At 41.7% G+C, this 24,472-nt stretch overlaps 1 protein-coding gene across 1 annotated transcript in view; it reads left to right on the top strand.

Moving 5' to 3' along the window:
* Positions 1-9,197: 9,197 nt before the first annotated feature.
* LOC308299851 (aquaporin-3-like) overlaps positions 9,198-24,472 on the top strand; it is a gene marked incomplete at both ends in the record, with an annotated part of 44,989 nt that continues 29,714 nt past the window's right edge. Inside the window, one exon of the mRNA XM_080743634.1 lies at positions 9,198-9,305. Coding sequence (XP_080599760.1) covers positions 9,198-9,305 — 108 coding nt within the window. The remainder of the gene's footprint in view (positions 9,306-24,472) is intronic.

Raw genomic sequence — 24,472 nt, 5'->3', positions numbered from 1 at the left:
TGTTTACCTCCTGCCTCCGCATGCATGCTTCTTTGCTTGACACGAAAGCTTGCTTGTTAATGGCAGCATCGCCGTCGTGTGCGATGATCGCAAAATACACGTTAATGCGACACACCCGTTGACTCGGTCGAGGAGAGAGCGAGTCAGACACTGCTCCACATTTGATACACTAGCCTGGGGTGCGCTAGCCTGAGCGCCCCCACTACGTTCCATGGACGTTGTAACTCCGCTTCTAGTCTCTAAAGAACAGACTCCATGCTATTATATAGGGCTTTGATGCAAGTTCTGATGGGTGCAGCCTATGGGTGCAGCTGCATACGTTGTGTTGCTTTAAGTAATGCGCCGTTGTGCTCTCCTCTCAGCTGCTGCTTAGCGAAAAAAAAGTGAAAAAAGTCGATCGACGCGTCGATTTTCGGCCGCGACGCGTCGATTCGCCAATAATGCGTCGATTAACATCCCTAGTGATGACCAGTGGGAAGAGAATTTAAAATAAATTAAAAAATGTGCTTTCTACTTATAGTTCTTAGATTAAATGGAAAGACAGTATCTGCAAAAAAGAGTATCAGCAAGTCAGTCTAATCAATGAGAACAATTCTGGAATATGTATCGGCCAAGAGTATTGCAATCCTTGCATCTCTAGTAACTAAAACAGTACATACCTATCCTGTACAACTTTACTACAGGTTGCATCCTTGCATCAGATATTCCATGTCCCTCATCCATCTCTCGCTGTTCCTCAGACAACGTTGAATATCTTTTGGAGGCGGTTTCTCTCGATACCGTAGACCTCTCCCTGTGGTGGTCTGTGGAAAGAACTTGTGATTATCATTCAGCAACCTTACATACAGAAAGCATCACTAACTCACACAAACCACCAACGGCGTGTATATGTCTTCTTTGGCTGGGAAAGTAGGTAGACTAACCAAAAACACACCTAATTATTAGTTAATCTCCATATATAATTGCCAAAGGGACGTACGCGCCGCCCCATATCTTTTCTGAACAGTGTCATGCCTCTCACGTGCAGGTGCATCAATTCAAATTAACCCCCAAATTCACACCTGACAACGTTTAGTGTCACAGCGAGGCGAGCGGGCGCGTCCTGTGAAATTTTTTCTTTTCCACGTTTTGACGGCTGGCACGCAGGAGGACAAAAACAAATGGCTGCTAGGCGTAATATCGTCCAGCGCCGTTTACTCGCGGAGTGATTGTGTTTCTGTCTCCACATGAGACCGCGGCACGGTCCCCGCTGGGGCACCCGCGCTCTATCTGAAAGGTGCTTTAGACCAACTCTCCAACATATGAACCTCAGGAGCAAAGATTGTGAGGTTCATGCAGTATATTTAAGAATGACTGAATTAAAGATAATACGTTTAAAGAAGCCCATATTATGTTTTTGATGTCTCTGTAGCCAAGCATCCTTATATGACCACCTCATCACATCATTACTTGAGTAAAGTGCATTTACTCAAGTAATGTACTCAAGTAATATACTTAAAGGGATATAACACTTTCAAAACTTTTTTTTCGTCTAATCAGGCTTGTATGAACACCCTGAACAGTTTTTAATTTGCTTCATTCAGTATTTAGATATTTGATGTAAATGTTACCACCTCCAACACGCCCAGGCCCTCTCCACATACACACCCATTGTAACTTCAAACTCCATTTTAACCATGATAGATTCATTAAAAACACCCATTATTTTTTCTGGTGACTCATAATACCCTCCTAATAATACGTGAGCAGACCGTGTTTTTTCAATAACTTTTTTCATTTAGTTTCAATAAAATATTATTGTATTTAATGTTTTCCATTTTCCCAAAGAATTATTAAAAATTAAAGAAAAGGGTTATTGAAAAAACACGGTCTGCTCACGTATTAGGAGGGTATTATGAGTCACCAGAAAAAATAATGGGTGTTTTTAATGAATCTATCATGGTTAAAATGGAGTTTGAAGTTACAATGGGTGTGTATGTGGAGAGGGCCTGGGCGTGTTGGAGGTGGTAACATTTACATCAAATATCTAAATACTGAATGAAGCAAATTAAAAACTGTTCAGGGTGTTCATACAAGCCTGATTAGACGAAAAAAATGTTTTGAAAGTGTAATATCCCTTTAAGTACAATAAAGTATTTCAATTTCCAATACTTTTACTTCTAGGCTACTCCATCTCGGATCCGAATATTGTACTTTTACTCCGCTACAATTATTTGAAGACTTTAGTTAATAGTTACTTTGAAGATTTTGTTTATTACAAAAAATACCTCTTAAAGTATCAAAAGTAAAAGTAGTAATTGTGCAGAATGTCCTATTTCATAAGTTTTCAAAACGTATGCAAATCTTTTTAAAACAGCAGAGCTAAAGAGCTCATAAAACATGAGTTGCATTGCAATGTATATTGTGAGCTTGTAGATCTGCTATTTTCAAATGCAGGGGTTGACACTAAGGTCTCTACAGGTCATGATCTACTTGCCCTCAGGTCTTGGCCACTTGAGGTGGCCAAGTGTGTTTCAGTCCGAGTGTATCAAAGGGTTCGTTCGGAAATGCGCACCGGACTGCACGGGCGTTTATCGTGGGCTTGCCCAGGCCATAACGATTGCATTCACCACGGCTTCGTAACTCGCGCGGCCGGCCCTGGCCCGCTCTTCGCGGCCGCTGGCCTTCGCGCCGCTTGCAATATCGTGGACAATAAAACGAGCGCACCCTTTGATACACTCTGACTGAATCACCAGTAGAAAACACTCTCTCGCTTCAGAACTGCAGAACGTTGGAATACTTCCGCATACAAAAACGTCATGTCCTAGTATGAGCGAATCGCAACGGCGATCAACGTCACGTGATATGTTCGGCCATTTTTACCCAAGCAGTTCAAAAACAAGGAAAGCGATGAGACTCGGTGAAGTTTTAGTAAACATTAATTTATTAGCAACATATGGACTAACACATGCCAACGAGTGTGCCGCCCCGTAGATATAAAGCTGTTTCGATGACTCGGTGAGCAACTTATTGATTTGTACATGTTTTGAGCCTAGTATGGACTTTGGGGCTCAACCAGCGAGAGCCATATGACTCTGCCTTATAACTCCAGGAGAGACATAACGTCCGAATATTAGCGCCCTCTCCTGGAAGTTATGTTATAATTTATGGCTAGTGTGGTGTGGTGTTAGCCTAGTGTGGTGTGGTGCTAAAGCTGCAGTCGAAAAGGGGCTAAAGTGGGGTCTGGGGAGTGGGGACCTCCAGGGGTCCTTGAGGTTGTTCCAGCTAAATGATAGTTAGGAGCCAAATGGAGCCTTATGGACTGGGTCGGGTGTGGAACGGTTCCATTTGGTTCCATTTGTACACCCTCAGAGTTAAATTAACATTGATTTCACAATATAAATTGGGGTCCCAGAGATAGAAATGCCATTAAATGGGGGTCTGTCCGTATATAGCCTGGCTATAATGCATATCAAATTGGGGGTCCTTGACATTAAAATGGTTGAGAATCACTGCTATAGCTGTACCAATCTTCTCTTATGGGGATATCTGTCCAAATGGGGGTCCGCGGGCTAATAATACGTGTCAATTTGGGGGTCCTTGACATGAAAAGGTTTGAGAAACACTGCACTAAACGACGCAAATAGACGGAACAAATGAATGAGTTCATAATAGTCCTACCTGCTGTGTTCCAGTGGTCAAACGAACGTCCTCCTGCTGCTGCTTAACGACGACACTGTTTTAGTTTTCTTTGTAGTTTAAAGTAACAACCATAGAGTTATAGGGTAACAACCATAGAGTATATATAAAGGTAACAACGTAACAACCGTCAGCCACGGAGCCACCATGTTGTTTTCACTGCTGCATTGTGGGTAATGTTGTTCTTCTTCTGAGTCTGACCAGTTGGCGTATTGCTGCCCCCACTGTTGGTCTCGGGTACTGTCCATTGTTTGTATAGTAACAGTAGGCTACCACAGTATGTCAGAAGCAGAAGTGCCTACAGGTATAAAATAATACTGGTTGTCTCCACCAGCCGAAGCCAGGAGGAGAGTAAGTTTTCGCCCCTGTCCGTGCGTCCGTCCGTCCGTGTGTGCGTGCGTCCGTCCGTCCTCCAAGTTTGTTAACAGCTAATTTCCGGCACCGTTGGCCCGGTCGCTGCCAAAATGAGCACACACACTCCCTGGATGCCAATTCAGAACCTCTGCCCCACATTTTTCAAATGGCCCTGTTCTAGCGCCACCATGAGGCCGATGTTTGCAAAACACATTTCTGTACACTACTCCTACAGATTTTGTCCAAGAATCACGCAAATCGGTAGACAGTATCTCTACACTCATGTGATCGACACGGATCTGTCTGATTGTCCATATTCCATCCTGATTGGCTGATATTGGCTTTCAAAGTTTGTAAGATTGGTCCATTTTTCACAAAATGCCTCAAATCACAAACGCAGAGTGCAATTATCAAGAAATCGTGCCCACACGTTCCCACTAGAACGAGGAAGAAATGCCACATCAAATTTCGGAAATCAGCCTCATGGTGGCGCTATAACAGGCCGATTCGTGGTTTTACCTATAACTCCACTGATCAGTTTCAAACTTTCTAAGCGCACTCCCTGGATGCCAATTCAGAACCTCTGCCCCACATTTTTCACATGGGCCTGTTCTAGCGCCACCAGGAGGCCAATTTGTGCAAAACTACCTTTTGGCCAGTACTCCTACAGATTTTGTCCAAAAATCACGCAAATCGGTAGACAGTATCTCTACAGTCATGTGATCGACATGGATCTGTCTGATTGTGCATATTACATCCTGATTGGCTGAGATTGGCTTTCAAAGTGTGTAAGATTGGTCCGTTTTGGACAAAATGCCTCAAATCACAAACGCAGAGTGCAATTAACATGAAATCGCGCACACAGGTTCCCACTAGGCCGAGAAGAAATGCCACTTCATTTTTTTTTAAATCAGCCTCATGGTGGCGCTATAACAGGCCAATTTGTGGTTTTACCTATAACTCCACCAATCAGTTTCAAACTTTGTAAGCGCACTCCCTATAGGCCAAGGAAAAACCATTTCCTTGCATTTTTCACATCAGCCTTTTATAGCGCCACCAGGAGGCCGACTTATGTAAGACACATTTTTGAATATTACTCCTTCAGATTTTACCCACAATTAACACAAATCAGTACACAGTATCTCTACAGTCATATGATCAAGACGGATCTGTCCCATATTAAATATTCCATCCTGATTGGCTAAGATTGGCCTCCAAACTTTGCAGGATTGGTCCGTTTCGAACAAAATGCCTCAAATCAAACACAGCGTGCAATTGTAATGAAATTGTGCACGCACATTCGCAAAAGGCCAAGGAAGAAATTACACAACAAAATGTTCAAATCAGCCTCATGGTGGCACCATGAAAGGTCTAGGATTGGTGAAGAACACATGCCACCCTTTTTACATTTGCCTATTATAGCACCACCAGGACTATAACTAGTTTGTGTTTGTTTTTATAAAATTATCATTTATATCTGCAAAGTAACTAGTAACTAAAGTGCTCAAATAATTGTAGCGGAGTAAAAGTACAATATTTGGATCCAAGATGTAGCGGAGAGTGAGACAGTACAAGTAAAAGTATTGGGAATTGGAAATACTCAAGTAAAGTACAAATAGCCTACATCAAAATAGCACTTAAAAGGAGGTGGGGGCCTTGTAAAGCCCCCTCCCCCTATGAAGAACATTCATAGGGGGGCCCATAGTGAATCCTTGTCCCGAGAGCCCAGAATTTGGTGATACACCCCTGCAATCCAGGGGTACTTGAGGGTATTTCAGGGGGACATCACATCTGCACTATATAAATTACTGAGTGGCAACTGCAGCTACTCGGCAAAGGTGCAAAACAGTTATCTTCAAGGGATTTTTAAAAGATTTCTTTATACTTACTTACCACTAACCGTTATATTATTATACTGCAATGCGACCTTATAAATGCTTTCAGCTGGGTTATGTGTTAATAGCATGATGAGGATGTTGTATACAGAAAAGGCAATTCTGCAATTCGGCCTGCTTATTGTTGTAAATTGTTTATTGTCTATTTAATTGACTGGAGATGGATGTTACATCAGCTGCCAGATGCCAGTGCCATCTACCTCCTCCTAATTCCTGTCCGTGTGTGATTGGGTGACTGGAGACTGGGGTGCGGTGCCTCACCAGCCCAGTGCTTCATTTGTGGGAGAACAAGGGGGAACAGTTTACTCACTGTGCGAGTAAACTGTCAATTTACAGGGTTTATTTCTTTTTTCTTTTTAAAAAAAAATCTGGGTAATCTGACCTAAATGTACCCACCCAGTATAACATTAGCAGCAACATTTGGCCCATGTGGCCCATCAGAACACTGATAGGCGGTCTATCAATTTGGAATGATCAATCTGAATAACTGGCATATAAAAAATATATTTGTTTTTAACAAATTCTATGACACCTTGTATGTGTGTAGCTAGCTTGTATATTTTGTGTTACTGTCACCTATGGCAAAATTACAAGAAATTGAACAGAAACATGAAAATATAAAGTAAAGAGTGCTGTAGCCAAAAGGGTCTATTTAAAAGTATGAAAACCTATAAATGACCAAACAGCACTATTTTGATTGACAGCTAAGGTCCCGGAACTGATCAAATAGGTGCCGGATCCACCGGATCCAATCAAAGTTTTGCATTTTTGTTGCTTGCTGGGCTGAGAATAAAACTAGATATAAACATATCGCTGCCTCTGTGTATGAGTCTGCATTTGGGTTCACATAGACTTTAAATGTAACCACAGAAACGTTTGACTATTACTGTTACTTGGATTCGATAGTATTATGGTATGAAAATATGCATTTCACAGTAGATGTAACCACAACAATGTAATCCATAACGCCATGTCTGGCTGGCATTTGTTACAAACTTAACCGCTTGGAAATCGGTAGGCCTACAACTGTTGTACTTTCTTAAGAGTATTTAAATGTGTGCATTACTTGAGTAAATGTACATATAGTTACTGTGTGATCTGTCCACCAATGACAGAGAGACAGTCCAGTGGCTTGTTGTTACTTCTAATAGAGGGAGGGTTCCTGCATGAGAGACCCTTCAGTGTAAAAATACTTCAGTTGCTGACACACATTCACTGGAGGAGCAGCAGACCACAGACTACAGGTGGGTAGCATTACTTAATTTTACTCAATTATGATGTCCAAAATAATCGATTTTATCACGGTCAAAATATGCATTCAACTCTTGAAATTGCACTAACCACTATTGAAGGGGTTGGAGAGTTTGGCAAGAATATAGCCAATCTACAAGCTCACAATGAGTCAAAATGTTACGCATTGTGAGCCTTGTAGATCGGCTATTTTTGGACATTTGGTGTAGAGTTAAAAAAAGGTCTAAAGATACAGTAGTACTAATGTAGTGTATGACGGAGGACAATAGGTATTATCATCCCATCCCTACTCATTTACGTAGGCCTATTGTTTTACTAAGTTGTACTTGTAAGAGAGGTTTTAATGCTACACTCTTTTCACAAGTATATTTGTGAATAAAAAGTGTTAGCTTTGGGCAGTGTAGAGAAAGTAATGTTTCAAAAATATTTTTGCAAAATCTTTATTAAAAAAAAAACAGATGAATTCATGTTCTATTTTTGAGATTTCAGCCAATTTAGTTGATTTCTATACTTACTGCATCATTTAGCCTATATTTGAGATATTTCAAAATGTCTGTTTATTTAAATCAGATCATACAGTATGTAACCCAGTAACTGAGCATTCTTTTCACTTTATACTTTCTTATCTTACTCAATTCATTGACTTATTTTAAAGGAACAATACTTTTACTTGAGAGAGAGAGAGAGAGAGAGAGAGAGAGAGAGAGAGAGTGTGAGAGAGAGAGAGAGAGAGAGAGAGAGAGAGAGTGTGTGTGTGTGTGTGTGTGTGTGTGTGTGTGTGTGTGTGTGTGTGTGTGTGTGTGTGTGTGTGTGTGTGTGTGTGTGTGTGTGTGTGTGTGTGTGTGTAGCCTTGTTTTTTCCTCACAAATCCTCATAAGATGGAACAATTTCTGTCTACTCACTCTCAGCGAAGGAGGAAAATGGGTGATATATGCTTACAATTTAGGTAAATTTGATTTGGCATTTAATCCAGAGCGAATTACAGTATTACATCAAATGCATAGACATAGTAATTTAATGTTAACTGAAGCATGTCCTGTCTGATTTGACATTATATTTTCCAAGATATCTGGCCTTACAACCCGGATGACTTAATTTAAAAGGTTCACTTTAGCTGGCATAAAAGCAACCACAGTAATAATCTAATCATACAAACTATAGGATGCCAGGTCTAAACATGAACCTTTCATCTGGTTCCATGTAACTTTAGATAACATCTAAATGACATCTTAATAACCTTTGCATAAGGCTGCAAGGTCTTCAAGGGTATAGGGCAGATGCACAGTTATGGGCTCAACTGGAGTCTGAAGATGTGAGTCTTCAGATTACGTTCAGATTACGGTGGAAGAACTCCTTAACCAATTTACGACTGAGGCCGATTCTAAAAACACCTTCTAAGTCTTGATCTATGTTTACCTTTGTTTTGTATTTATCATTTTAAAAATTATATAAAATTGTGAAAATAGCTGATCTACAAGCACAACGTTGTGTGCTTGCAGATCTGCTATTTTCACTAGTTCTGTGCAACAGTTTTGTGCGATTTGAAACTTGGAGATACAAGGTTTCTGCCCGACAGTGACAATATGTGGCTATATACTGTACATAGCAACGGGAGAGTGTTTTCTGCAGGTGATTCAGTCCGAGTGTATCAAAGGGTGCGTTCGGAAATGCGCACCAGGTGTGGTTAGGGTTAGGGTTAGGTTTAGGCATAGTTTTACTGAGGTTAAGGTTAGGGTTAGGGTTAGGCATAATTTTACTGAGGTTAGGGTTAGGATTAAGGTTAGGTTTAGGCACTCTCACTACACTGAGAGTACACACGCGGTGCGCATTTCCGAACGCACCCTTTGATACACTCGGACTGAATCACCTGCAGAAAACACTCTCCCACATAGCAACAAGGACCCCAAAAGAGGTTCCCGTCCTGAAAGGACGGAGTTACAAATAGGGGTTCTTGTCCTAAATTGGTTAATTGTTGTTTGTTTAACTTCTCCCCCTCCTACCCCCTACCACAGGTACATGATGGGAAGGCAACAGGAAGTGTTGGACCGGCTGGCACAGAGCTTCCAGACACGACACCCTCTGCTGCGCCAGGCCCTGGCAGAATGCCTGGGCACCCTCATTCTGGTGGTGAGTCTCTTATATTACCCCTGGCAGAATGCCACCCTCATTCTGGTGGTGAGCAGGGACGTGCTGGCCATTGGGAAAAGCGGGACAACTCCCGAACGGCCGGTTCATTCCCGGCCGGTCCAGGCCGGCCATTAGGAAAAAAAAAAAAAAAATGAAATGTCGGCCTCCGTTCCATTTTGGGGGCTGGGTGGCCAACAAAGTAAACCGTCACTGTCGGGCAGAAACCTCGTATCTCCAAGTTTCAAATGTGTAATTTTTTTCACGAAGCAAAGCCCTGCTTCATCATACAAGGCCGTCGCACAAAAGTAGTGAAAACAGTAGATCTACAAGCACACAACGCCTTGCGGTGCGAGGCGTTGTGTGCTTGTAGATCGGCTGTTTTCACTAGTTTAAATCATTTTTAAAATGATAAATACAAAACAAACGGTTTTGGACATACAAGGTTTACACCCAACAACAACGAAATATAACTCATGTAATTGGCCCACTGGCCCACTGGATCTGAAATGGCAAATCTTTGAGTAGCAGCAGCAGCGCTATAGAGAGAGATCTCTCTCTATAGCGCGCAATGAGGGCCTCTCCAACTCTTTTTCCCGGGCTGAATCAGGGGCCCAGCACGTCCCGTGGTGAGTGTCATACGTACATTACCCCTGGCAGAATGCCACCCTCATTCCGGTGTGAGTGTCACTATCCCATCATAACAGGGATCACCTATACCAGGGGTCGCAACCTTTTTGACATTAAAGGGATATTCCACTTTCAACAGGGAGCAGTGGTAGGGCTTCTCTCCACATACACACCCATTGTAACTTCAAACTCCATTTAAACCATGATAGATTCATTAAAAACACACATTATTTTTTCTGGTGACTCATACTACCCTCCTAATATGTGAGCAGGCCGTGTTTTTTCTGTAACTTTTTTAGGAGGGTATTATGAGTCAACAGAAAAAATAATGGGTGTTTTTAATGAATCTATCATGGTTTAAATGAAGTTTGAAGTTACAATGGGTGTGTGTGGGGAGAGGCCCTGGGCCTGGAGGGCCTGGTAACATTTACATCAAATATCTAAATATTCAATCAAGCAAATTAAAAACTGTTCAGGGTATTCATAAAAGCCTGATTAGATGATAAAATTACCAAAAGTTTTTTTGAAAGTGAAATACCCCTTTAAGTGCCAAGTTTACAATTACTTGATAAGTCTACAGCTTCACTCAAAAGCAACAGATCTACAAGCTCGTAACGCGGCGCGAAGCGACACGTTTAAAGCTTGTAGATCTGCTACCTTTGAATTTGAATCCTGAAAATGTACAGTTTTGGACATATGAGGTTTCCACCCGACAGAGACGATATAGCAACATACATTTCTTTGGAATAAAGTTGAGTTTTTCGGACGTTTTGAAGGCGTTTTTTAGAATGGGCCTCAGGTCTAAGTGTGGGTCACGGTTCTCAACCACACCCTCCCTGTCTCTCCAGCTCTTCAGAAACATGATCATATATTTTCAGGTCAGGATGCCAATTTGATCCAATCGGGAGAATATACTGAAGGACAGGGTTCCCCAATAGGCAGCCCGCGGGCCATTTGCGGCCCGCAGGGAGCTACTGTCTGGCCCACCGCACCGCGAGGCGTTGTGTGCTTGTAGATCGGCTGTTTTCACTAGTTTAAATATTTTTTAAAATGATAAATGCAAAACGAATGGTTTTGGACATACAAGATTTTCACCCGACAACGACGATATCTGAACTGTCGCAGTCGCTGGAGTAGCAGGAATGCCGCCGTCGCCCCCTGCAATGTTGTGGCCCTCGGCTTGATACCCTAGACAATAATTCGGCCCTTGGGGAAAACTAATTGGGGAACCCTGATGTAGGATAAACAAATAAAACTGGTGTGAGAAGTGACAGAATGAAGTGAGCAGCAGCAGACAAAATTAGAACTGGAACACTATACGATTGAAGCCAATACATGGGTGTGGAAATATCCCACCTGAACATGTATTTTTTGTTTATAAAGAGCTTGAGAGATGGGAAGGAGACCCATATGGCTACTGAACTAACTAACACTCTATAGCAGATGGGAAGGAGACCCATATGGCTACTGAACTAACTAACACTCTATAGCAGGGGTCTTCAACAGGGGGTTCCTGGAACAACATATTTTGTGATTTTATACAATATAATTGTGGGGGTCCTTGACACGAAGAGGTTTGAGAACCACACTGATTATAGAAACATACATTTTTCAAAAACTTTAGAAGGATTTAGAAGGCATTTGTAGAAGAATCGGCCTCAGGTCTTAATGGGTTAACCTATTTAGACCTGGACAGCGTCTGTGTCACTTTAGATCAGCGGTAGGCAACCTTAGGCACGGGTGCCAACATTGGCACAGGGGAGGGTGATCAGTGATCACTGGCAGAAGTGTGAGAGAGAGGATTTTTGTTTTAAAGTCAATTAAATTAAGTCACCTAATTTGCAGCAAATTACATCTGGCACACAACTCTACACTCATTAAAATTATGAACTTTGACTGGGGAAGGAGTCGGGGAGATAGGTCTGAGTCTCTCTGAGAATGTAAGAATTTTGAAGCGGTGTTATTAAAATGTATGTTGACATGGCACACTGACTGTCTACAAAATAAAAACATGGCGCTTCATTTCAAAAAGGTTGCTGACCCCTGCTTTAGATGTTAACCACTTTAACCATTAGTTTATACTTTAGCTATTCAAAAATGTGGGAAAAGACAATGACATTTTTACCTCAGTTGTGACCCATAAAAATTGGTCTGTGACCCACAAATGGGTCCCGACCCACGGTTTGGGAACCACTTAATCTACAGCACTGTTGAAAACCGTCACACGCCTTGGAATGCAGCTCAGAAAAACAACAGGAGGAGAATCCATGTTTTTTTAGTGTAACCTATATGAAAACATCACCAGCGTGGGGAGAGTGTGCGTGGCGCTGTTGTTCTGCTAGCCAGCGGTGCAGTCTGCTGAACGCCCTCTGAGAAAAACCTCATCTGTTTGTTATTCTGCTGACCAGCAGCCGTGCTGCAAAGTAACTAAGTACATCTACTCAAGCAGGGGTACTTTTACTTGATGTCCATTTTTCTATACTTCCCACTGAGCAATAGTCGTCTATTAGACGTTGGTCTAAAATTTGGTCTAATAAGAGGTATAGATTTGAACGTTTTTTAGACGTCTAAGCTTAGACTAGACGTTGATTAGACTTTATTTCAACGGCTATATACGTCTAAAATATAGACTGTCTATATATAGATGACTATTATTAGATGTCTAATCGACGTCTAGTCTAAGCTTAGACGTCTAAAAAACGTTCAAATCTTGACATATATTTAGACGTATTTTAGATGAGCCTTTAGACGTATATAAGACATCTAATAGACCGAAAAATGTTTAGGGGGTTAAGTCAAGTGGTTTCAACCTTTTTCACATCATGGTCCATTATGTATTCGGTGTGTGAGCCACAGAACAACCATTTGATGAGATTTAGCCTCTCAGATCCTAAGAAGTTGTCCTCAATTCCATGCTGTATTGATGTTGGTACAGTACCATAGGAGAGTTGACAGACAAAACGTCGATCAAAACAACAATTATTCTGCATTCTCTGATTGTGTAGACTAGAAAGGACGACTTTGTTTTTTTTTTACAACAGGGGTTCATATTTTGTATTGTAATTATTAGAGAAAAGAAAAGATGAGTGTTAAAATGTTTTCATTTACTGCCTTCTATCGTTTTAGGGATCTTAAGGATTTTGATTTCAGTGGGTGGGGGCATGCGTAGTTAAGTACAAGTGGCTAAATATGTATTTTTAGACACAATAAGCCCATTCCCAAGATGCACCACAATCTTCACAGGTAGATGTGACTTACAGTATGGGGGCTAGTAGTGTTACTGTAAATAGCAATAAAGAAATCACCGGCTTATTAGTGTGGTTGCCTGACAGGGGCGACACATTATAGTTCTAGGCAAACTTTATAGAGTTCTAGCGTAACTTTTTATAGACTTCTAGGGTTACTTTTCCGCTGCCATTAGAAATGGCAAGGATAGGGAGTGGGAATCAGTAGGGAATCAATGGGAGTGGCAATCAATAGGGAATCAATTGGTCGAGCTTCACATGACAGTTAGCTTACTGTAGAATATAGTCAGCAACCACACTCACAATTTTAAATTGCATCTTTCTAGTTTTTGAGCGGTGGTTACACCGTCTCCTATACGTGGCCGTGTGTGTATGCGTCCGTGTGTGTGTGCGTGTCTGTATGTAGCCTGAAGTACCTTTTCTGACCACACATGTTAAGGGAGGGGCGCTGTTGTTCAGGCAAGGCCAGACACACACACACACACACACACAGGGGGGAAGGGGGGGGTTATGGTTGGGGGGGGGTTATGGACCTCCACGACCACCGCTCAGTTCACACGGGTGTGATTTTTTTATTTTTAAGACATATTTATCCTCTTGTACTTGTAATTATAGCCCACCCACTGAAATCAAAATCATTATAATCGTTATAGCAATAGAAAGGGGGTAAATGAAAACATTTCAACACTGATCTTATCGTTTCTCTAATTACAATCTAATAATAATAAAATATGAGGCCTGGTTGTAAAAAACAAAGATGTCCTCAAGAGTTAAAAACCTTAGTTGCGAGTTGCTTTGCCATATCTAGATAATTAGGCCTATTACAAATATTAAACACCTATTTTATATTTGAGGTATTCGAATATCTTCTTTTTGGGTTTCTAAAGGCCTCTCCATACTTCGACCGAAATGTTCGGTGAGTTGTGTTTTCCGACGTGCAAATTTCCGAACTCTCGTTCGGTCCAATGCTTTTCAGAAGTCCCAAGGGATATAATTTTATGGTAGAAAAGGACCTTTTGACCGAAAACGGCGGTTTCGGTCGAAGTATGGATAGGCCTTTAGACATCAAAGGGGGCTTGAGCCCCTGCCCTTTTACCGGTCTGTCAAAATGCCCTCTCCAGACCATGAATGCAGTTTTCACTATGGTGAAAGAAATGCAAAATGCCCCCCTTTCCATGCCATCACCTGAAGGCAGCATTCAAGAGAATTGCCTTGACCAAACTCTCCTGAACTTGAATGCAGCATCTTATGTTGAAATAACTGCCCTCTCGGTGTAGAAATCAATGCTGTTACGCCACACCTCCATGCAGTATTCACCTGATTTTGCTTAGTTTAGTGTGGTATCAAGTACCGAAAAATAGCCGACCTCCAAGCTCACGTTTCTGCTATTTTCAATATTTTCACCAAAGGCCCTTTTAGAGATTTCAGCCCCTGCCTCTCTAACATTCTCTACACGTCCCTACCCTGCAGTGTTTGTTATTCCTCTCCCCAGCAGCTCTAACGCCCCAGACGGTGTTTTTGGGGGGAGGGCTTTTAGGAAAGTAACGTAGTACATTTACTCAGCCTTTTGTCCTGACCATTCAGTGATAGCAGTCAGCAGCTATTGTTACAGACAGACTGTTGTTGTTAGTGTGGTTGTACTACATGTTTCTATTCACAGCCTGAGTGAAAGAAGTGCTCTACGTTTTTTTTCTTTCTTCTTTTTTGAAGCGGTGAAAACCGCTTCCAATGAGTGGCTTTGTGTGTCCCACGCCCATATATGGTAATTTCAGTCCAGAATGAACAGGTTTTTTCCAAAAACAAAATGTGTTTTATGTCCATATATGGTCATCTCAGTCCAGAATGAACAGGTTTTTTCAAAAACACAATGTATGTCACCTCATGTCCATATATGGTCACTCCAGTCCAGAATGAACAGGTTATTTCTGTCCCGTACGTCCAGAATATCAGTCCAGAATGAATAGGCTTTTTCAAAAAGCAAAATGTGTGTCCCATGTCCATATATGGCCATTTCAGTTCATAGAATAGAAGTTCACCGCTTCACTTCGAACCGAGATTTGTTTTTTCTTTTTCTTTTAAGCGGTGAAAGCCGCTTCCAAGGTGTGGCTTTGTCTGTCCTGCACATGTCCCCCGCATCCGATTGGTAAATTTTGTCTGTCCCGTACATGTCCCGTGCATGCTTGACCAATTGAGGATTGGTCAAGCTTCACATGCCAATTTGGCCCTCCAGACAAAATCATTCACTCATTCAGAATTCAAAAAAATATAGAACTAAAGCACATAGAAAGTATAGATCTAGAACACAGAATGTATAGATCTAGAACACAGATTCCATAGCTCTAGAACACATAGAATAGAAATTCACCGCTTCACTTCGAACCGAGGTTTGATTTTTTGTATCGATACCACAATTTACACATACTTTGTTACAAGTACAAAAGGACTCAAAACTCCATTGGGTAAAAGCATAAAAGTATTGTCATCAAATTGGTACAATTTACAATTTAGGCATTTAGCAGACACTCTTAATCCAGAGAGATTTATAATAGGCAAAGACAGCACAACATCAATATGTCAAATGCATAGAAATAGTAATCAAACAACATAGGTCGACCAAGAACCTTTTCACATCAATAATCTGTACAGCAAAGTAAATAACTCATTATGAATTGCCCACTTCACACAAAACAATGATAAAATGGGTCAAACTTTTGCCTTTTTGACTATCTTATCTTGTTTTCGTATATCCAAAGTAGTTCTAGAAGATTTTATTGGCCACTAAATTCAGTGAAATATTGATAGGACTTGTTCCACAGTTAATGTATGATTTGAATTAATAATATCAATCTGCTATGTAACTAGCAACTACTGTAGTGCCGTACTTGAATAAATGTAAATGTTGAGTAAAGGTTACTTTCCACCAGTGGTGTTGTGGGGTATTATTCCCAGGCAATACCCCTCATGGTCAGGCGCACACCCTGACTAAAACTACAACTCCCATCATACCCACGGTGCTGCAGGGAGACACCCTGACTAAAACTACGACCCCCATCATGACCCTGACGGTCACAGGGACACACCCTGACTAAAACTATAACACCCATGTCACAACGTGCACAGGAAAGTTTTTTTTCTTTTCTTTTTCTCCAGTGTGGAATGTGGATATTCAACAAGGTTTTTCTCCAGTGCTAGTCTCGCGTGGCCAGACTGTTGCCTAACACGATTTGCAAATGCTCCCGGCATACAGTCTGGGGCACGGAAATAGAAACGATGAGTGCGAGATAGAGCGGATGTGACGCAACCGCTCCCTTGGTGCAGTATAGTGTTGTCTTCTTTCAATATTTTTGGGGCCGTTATTTCGTCTTTCTCTGGTGTTGTTGGTGTTACTTCGAATGCTGTCTAAACTATACAACCATAACAAGAATATGACACTCGACTGACTCTTGTCTGTGCTAGTGTGTTTCTGTTATGTTTTAATGGGACTACAGTTCAGTGCAGCACTGGCTACTTCCGATACTCGCCGTTCGGGAGCTGCCGTTCCAGACCCTATATAGCATTCGGAGATTGTGGAATAGTTGTCTGGCTACACGAGACTACTCCAGTGTGGACACGCTGGTGTGTCTTCAGGCCAGATGACACACTGAAACTCTTGTCACAATGTTTACAGTGAAAAGGTTTTTCTCCAGTGTGGACACGCTGGTGCGCCTTCAGGCTAGATGACTCACTGAAACTCTTGTCACAATGTTCACAGTGAAAGGGTTTTTCTCCGGTGTGGACACGCTTGTGTTTCTTTAGGTTAGATGACACATTGAAACTCTTGTCACAATGTTCACAGTGAAAAGGTTTTTCTCCAGTGTGGACACGCTGGTGTTTCTTCAGGCTAGATGACTGACTGAAACTCTTGTCACAATGTTCACAGTGAAAAGGTTTTTCTCCAGTGTGAACACGCTGGTGTGCCTTCAGCTGACCTGACTCTCTGAAACTCTTGTCACAATGTTCACAGTGAAAAGGTTTTTCTCCAGAGTGAACATATTGGTGGTTCTTCAGGTTAGATGACCGAGTGAAACCCTTGTCACAATATGCACAGTGGTAAGGTTTTTCTCCAGTGTCTCCTGAGAGAGAGGGGGGGGGCAGAGTAGGGACAGAGGAGAGAGAGGAAGAGAGAAGGGGAGAGGCAGGTTAAAACTGGTAATTATAAAATGAGGCGTAATTACGGATTCCCGTAATATTTATGATTTAATTTTTCATCAACCTCTTTTATTCTAAATCCTAGTTTATTTCCCCCCGCCTGTCCCTGTCCCTGTGTTTAACACTGACTGACCTCCACTGGTCTCCTCCCAATCATTAGTGACTTCAGAGTCAGATTCAAGCTCAAATTCGGCTTCACTTCTCACTGCTGGTAACGTCGACGTTGACCCATCAGGCTCCTCTGGTCTTTGAAGTAGCTCCTCCCGTTCAGGAGAAACCTCCTCTTTACACACAACCACGTGCAGGATGTCGTCTAGGAGAAGAAAAACAAACAAACAAACAAAAAGCAACCCATGAATTCAAGTCTCTATGGGGTAGGGGTGGGCGATATGGTGATAATTATCGTGGAGACGATACAATGTCTCTACGATATGCCTTTTCAGAGGTATCGTATATATCGTGATACAATGGAGGGAGCCTTATAAAAAATCCTGTTTAATCGTTAATACAGAGATTCATTGCAGAATTCAATTTAAACCTGCATTTTGGTCTAAATCAGTAGTTCTCAAACTTGAAAATGTCATGGTCTCCCAGTAACTCTGACAGTTTACAAATGAAACCAAATGGACCCGTAAGGGTCCATTTGGATTCATTTGTATACTGTCAGAGTTACATACTTGTAAAGTTCAAATTAGACCTCCCAAAAGGAACCCAGAGAGTCTAGTTTTTGTCAAGTACTGTAACTTGAAAAATAATCATAAAAACCAATGTGAAAAAGAATCGTGATAAAATCGTGTATCATGATACAGCTTGGGAAAATATCGTGATATTGTATTTTTCCATATCACCCACCCCTACCATGAATTCAAGTCTCTATGGGGTGAATAACAACTATCCCTTTACCTGTGAGTGTAAACAAACATGTCCATCCTTCATGTACAAAACCCTAACCCTAACCCAAGAGCCACACTGCCAAAAAAAAACTCTTTTCAAGTGTGCGTTTGTTTTCTTCAGAGTTTATGGTAGATGGCGCTCTTGGCTAACATATGGGTCACCATTTCATTCTCTAACGCATGATATCTAAATACAACTAGATTTAGCCTGGTCCCGGAGAAGACGCGCCGTGATTGGCCAGGTGTCACCTTGAGTGCATCTGCCTCAGTGGCTTGGCTGGTTAGTCATTAGACCTGGAATCCATGCACCCCGGGTTCATATCCTGCTCGTGCCACTTTTTTCCGCAGACAACTTTTTCTTTTTACTCAATAAAGTATAACTATTGACCATTACAGAGGTGTGCCGTCTCAGGCGACCTTGATCCATGTGAGGTCCCGCCGAGTGAGTGAGTCGCCAGGCCGAGCGTTGCTAAGGTCACATGAGCCTACGACTCAGCGCCGTCAGAGTTACATATACTGGGGGACAGGATAGTAAATATTGTTGTGGGGACTGCTTCTAGCGGTGCAGATAAATGCATTTTTGCACTAAAATACTTCACAAGTGGAAAGAAACCTAAAACTTTTCACAAGTACTCCTTAGGGGTTGTTCCTATGATAAAACACGTTAGACACTGAAAAATCAAAATGGCTGCCATGTTTCCAAGATGGCTGCCTCTGAACAGCACGCCAGCCAGTTAATGTCTGATTTTCATAATATTAGAGTTGTTTTGTAGGTTTTAAAACATCCTGAGTTCATTTATTACACCTTTAAAGCAGCCAGAATAACCTTTCTGACTTTTGGTTGGGGTCTTTCCTCATCTGGGACCCCCCAAAGAGACCCCTGAGCCTATCTCAGTAATCGCTTTGCTCCTGCTCCAGAGAAATGTTAAATTAGATCATAAATGAAGCATTAAAGTTGTTTGGGCTCTGAAAGCAAAAATGAGTAGTAGCAAATACCCAGGGGTCTTCCACAGGGGGTCCGGGACCCTTAGGGGGTCCTCAGAGTTACTACAGGGGGCCTGCCGAATCTTGATGGGAACGTTTTTTTCTCTTTCTCTCTCTTTTTTTTTTTTTTTTTACATTTGAAACTGTTTTTATTAGTATTCTCAGTATTATTTATAACATGAGTGTGTTAGACAGACAGGTTCACAGGTGTTAGTGCAGGGATTGCAAGAATTAAGGTATTGCAACTTCTCACTTTGGGCGCGCAGTCTAACATGTCCATTTATTGTACTGCACTCACACTGACAACACAATACACACACCTCTTTGTTATCGTCACCCCAAAACCCGCACCCTATATCCTCTTAAAGAGCTCACGGTCAATTGTACCCAAAGAAATTCACTACTATACATGTCCTCCCTAATAGTGTTCACAGTTTCCACTATAGCATTTGCAGGGAGGAGAGTGCAAGGCAGGTTATTGTTTGAGCAGCTGCACTGTCCCTTGTAACCTGCTTTGCAGCCACGTTTGATGAGCTCAAGTACTGCCTTTGCAGCAGGGAGGGCAAGAAACCTGACTGGAACATACCCTCCACTCTCTGAATTCCATCTATTTTTTTCAATTGATGGAAGCTCAGGGCAATTTGTCAAGTATGACAAAGTAGGCATCATAATACGATACCTTCATCAAGGGACATGATTTTGAGGAAGTGCAAACACATGAAGAGGCTGATACCCTTGTACCAGAGTCCTTTCCTCTGGTACAAAAAAAGGAAATTTATATATTCGAGTGAGTTCAAGTTATTGGATGTAACAAATGTCTAGGGTTCCTTTGCGTACATAGTTTTTCAGGTGCTGACTGGGGAAGAACATTTGTTGGAATCACCAAAAAGACATGGGTCAATGTCTACTTGATGATGATGATGATGATGACCAAGCCATTAACCGCTTCAAAGACCTTGGCAAGGTCATTGGCCATTCCTCCTGAGCTTATAAATGGTGAGCTTCCATCAACATTGCAGTCGGAACATTTTGCATGCCATGTTTACAGTTCAAAAGGTCCAACAACCCTGGGATTACTCAGATGGGAACTATTTCTGTCAAAGAACTTTGGAGGGTGAGATGCTACCTCCAAGTCGTGCTGCACTGCTATCACATTACCTCTGTGCCAACTCCGTCACAATGCAGGATAAATCATACCTGACAAATTGCCCTGTGCTTCCACCAATCGAAGAAAATAGATGGAATTCAGAGAGTGGAGGGTATATTCCAGTCAGGTTTCTTGCTCTCGCTGCTCCAAAGGCAGTACTTGAGCTCATCAAATGTGTCTGCAAAGCAGGTTGTAAGGGACGGTGCAGCTGCTCAAATAACCTGCCTTTCACTCTATGCTATGGTGGAGACTGTGTCAACACTATTAGGTTGGACATTGAAGATGATGATGATGAAGACAAATATATCCTGCATGTCTGAAATTACTGTATTGTAGTGAATCTCTTTGGGGGTAATTGACCATGGGCTCTATAAGAGGATAAGGTGAGGGTTTTGGGGTGAGTGTGTGTGTGTGTGTGTGTGTGTGTGTGTGTGTGTGTGTGTGTGTGTGTGTGTGTGTGTGTGTGTGTGTGTGTGTGTGTGTGTGTGTGTGTATGTGTGTGTGTGTGTGTGTGTGTGTGTGTGTGGTCAGTGTGAGTGCAGTGCAATAAATGCGCTCAAAGTGAAAAGTTGCAATACCTTCATTATTGCAATCCCTGCAGTAACAGCTGTCAACCATAACTGTTTAACACAAAAACATTATAAATAATACTGAGAATACTAATAAACCATCAAAGAACAATACATAAAACCAGGATACATAAAAATATTCGAAGTTTCAAATAAAAAATAAATAAAAAAAGATCTCATCGAGATTTGGCAGGCCCCCTGTAGTAGCTCTGAGGACCCCCCCAGGGGTCCCGGACCCCCCGTGGAAGACCTCTGTTATTTGCTACTATTCATTTTTGATTTCAGAGCATATTTCAGATCTAATTTAACATTGTTCTGGAGCAGGAGCAGAGCGATTACTGAAATGGGCTCAGGGGTCTGTCTGGGGGGTCCCAGGTGAGGAAAGACCCCAACCAAAAGTCAGAAAGGTTATTCTGGCTGCTCTATAAGTGTAATAAATGAACTGAGGATGTTTTAAAACCTGCAAAACAACTCTGATATTATGAAAATTCGATTAACTGGCTGGCGTACTGTAAAACATTTCCGAAAAGTCGGCCATCTTTAAAACTGGTGGCCATTTTGAAAATTAAGTGTCTAATGTGATTTTTCTAAAGAATGACCCAAGAGGTACACTCTGTCAAATTTTGGTGCTTCTTTCCAGAACTGAAGTATTGTTCTCCTTAACTGCCCCGCTATTCTGTGTCCGACTGCGCCTCAAAGGGACTGCGTTTCAGCCAATCAAAAGAATGAAGGGTGGCACTTGGCAGAATCTATAAAAAAAACATGCTTCTCTAACACAGAGAACCAGGAGAACACATGATCACCTCCACGTTTACTTCCTGTTTATTCCATTTGGGGAAAAGCCTGTGACCTTTATTTCCGTCCATGCCCTACCAAGCTGATCCTTACATTTTAAATGCTTTGTGTTTAAAATTATCGTGTTAACAGCGGTAATATTTTTGGGGAATTAATTGCGTTAAAATATTAGTCACATTCAACGCATGAGCAGAATGATCCACCCCATTCACTCTCGGTAGAACACTGTGCTATGGAGAAGTATAACTCAGGCTGCAATAAAGCTGCTCCCCCTCCCCACAGACACTCTGAGGCTGGAATTACACATTCGAAGCACCTGTCCTGTCCATGCCCTTGGGGGAGGAGGTGGGAGAGCGGCGTCCAATTCATTCCCTACGGAGGTCCCTTTGAAGAACCTATTGCCACTTTAAAGCAAAGCTAGAGGCAAGCTTACTTATTCAAAACATGTGACTTTCATAGGGAATGAAATGGACGCCGATTTCCCTCCCGCTTCCCCAAGGGCATCCTAGAGGCTTGTGATCCCAATGTCTGTCGGAGGCCTGAGTCTGCAGCACAGGAGAGAGAGAGACACTAAGTGGCTGTTGTCATCTCAAATTGACCAGCCAAAGTAAAATCCACAAATTTAGGCTCCAACATGGTTGGATTAGAGTAGCGATTGCGTTGGATGCGTTTCAACACTGCGTATATTATTGCCAGTTGGCTATGCTACAGTATGTAACATTAGCAGGATAACGATGGCTCATTGAGAATGCACATTTGACCCTGATTTGACCTCATAGGCAATCACTAGAAATACTGTTCCTACGAAACAGTGTGGGCTCGCTTGTAATACCATGAATGCGCACAAAGATCTACCCTTTGGCTGCACCTCATTGGCTAAGGGCCCTGCCTTTGTACTGTTGGTACAAGGGCAGTGTCTTAGGTCATTTTGAGGAGAACTTGACTGATAGATTACGTCATTTTTGATGAGAACTTGACTGATAGATTACGCCATTTTTGAGGAGAACGTGACTGATAGATTACGCCATTTTTGAGGAGAACGTGACTGATAGATTACGTCATTTTTGAGGAGAACTTGATAGTAGACTAGAAATACTGTTCCTACGAAACAGTGTGGGCTCGCTTGTGACTATATTCTGCAGCGTGCTAACTGTCATGTGAAGCTCAACCAATACTCCAGCTAACACCACTCCCAGATTTTCCACACCTCAATTGCACCTCATTGGCTAAGGGCCCTGCCTTTGTACTGTCTGCGACAGAACTCACTATATAAATAATGAAGATAACATAGTGTTCTCGCCTTTCAGGCGAGCCCACAATTAATGGCAGCTGTAACAAACGCTTGTCTGTCAGTCGTGTGCATGTGCCGGCACGATCCATTGAGTTCAACTAGAGGTTTGCGGCCCTTCGGACCGCGCATGTCTAGAGATCGCGCCCCTATCTGTGATGTCAGCTTGTATGCGTGTCCCAATGAAGCCGGTCGGTTTCAACCAAGTGTGTGCCACCAAAACTGTGGGAGGAGTAGCGCGGCAAAAATAAATAAATACATTAAAAAAAGATGATGGAAGATGGAATAAAGTACTATAGTCTGGTTACCACAGACATAATGTTACAGCAAATATTTAATTTCAATCATGAAATTATGAAATAATATTAAAATATAATACCTGACAAGTTGTGAGCTTGTAGATCGACAATTTTCAGCACACGACACACGTTCCCCCTGCATACAGTGATGCTAGGGTTCAAGTGGTTAAACTTACCGAAGTGTGGCTGATCTTCAGGTTCCTCCTGTTTAATAGAAATGGCCCTGGCTGAGTCTGGAGAGTTCATCTTCACCTGCAGTCTGGACTCCACACACTGCTCTGAAATGAAGCAATTCAACAAGGACTTTAATAACCTCACACCTAGTGGTGTCAAGAACATGAAAATAATGGTATAAAGTGAATAAGGTGAAAGTAGCCAATCTGCTTTTAATGTTTCTGCAACAAATGCTTTCTTATTATACCCACCTCATCTCAATTATAACCCCCACCCTTTACTCTTGGGCTGTACAGGCTTTGATGTGTCATGCATTTTAGAAATGGTTTCATGTAAAACAGAGGAAGAGGATACAAATAACTGTAGTTCAAGAAACTGGGCTGTGATCCAAAATACATCCCAAAGCTAGCGAGTGGGGATGAGAGATGGTTTGTGATCACATACTGTAAGTAGGCCTGTCAATTATACAATGACAATAACATAATCGTCTGATCGCAAATTATTTGATATATTCATATATTTTCAAAGCAATTATTTGAGACAATTAATCATCATGTAAAATGTCTTAATCGTGGACCTAACTGTAATTAGCATTTTTTTTTTTTACTTTGTGATCAGTAGGACAAAAAAGAAAAAAATGATTTTACATCCGTGCACTTTTTCTCAAACTGTGAGATGTTTAGTTCTGATCTGAGCCAAGATGATGGAAAGAGAGCCTTTTGGTAAACAAGAAAGATATAAAACCAGTCTATGTGTTTGGTTTCAAAGAGGAAAATAATAATATTGACCAAACGTAATTGAGTTAATTGCTGCCACAATCGTTTTTAGGATGTTTGGCCAAAAGACGGACCCAGACTCTCTAGAGCCAAATGCCATTTAATCTAGGATTAATCTCTGAAGCAATAAAGAATATTTTATTTTGTATTAATATCTCTATTCGGATAGTAATTGCTTTCAC

This window comes from Nannobrachium achirus (genome assembly GCF_963921795.1).
Source record: "Nannobrachium achirus genome assembly, chromosome: 15".
NCBI classification, from domain to species: domain Eukaryota; kingdom Metazoa; phylum Chordata; class Actinopteri; order Myctophiformes; family Myctophidae; genus Nannobrachium; species Nannobrachium achirus.
The sequence above is the reverse complement of the archived record's forward strand: the minus strand, read 5'-3'. Positions and strand labels throughout refer to the sequence as shown.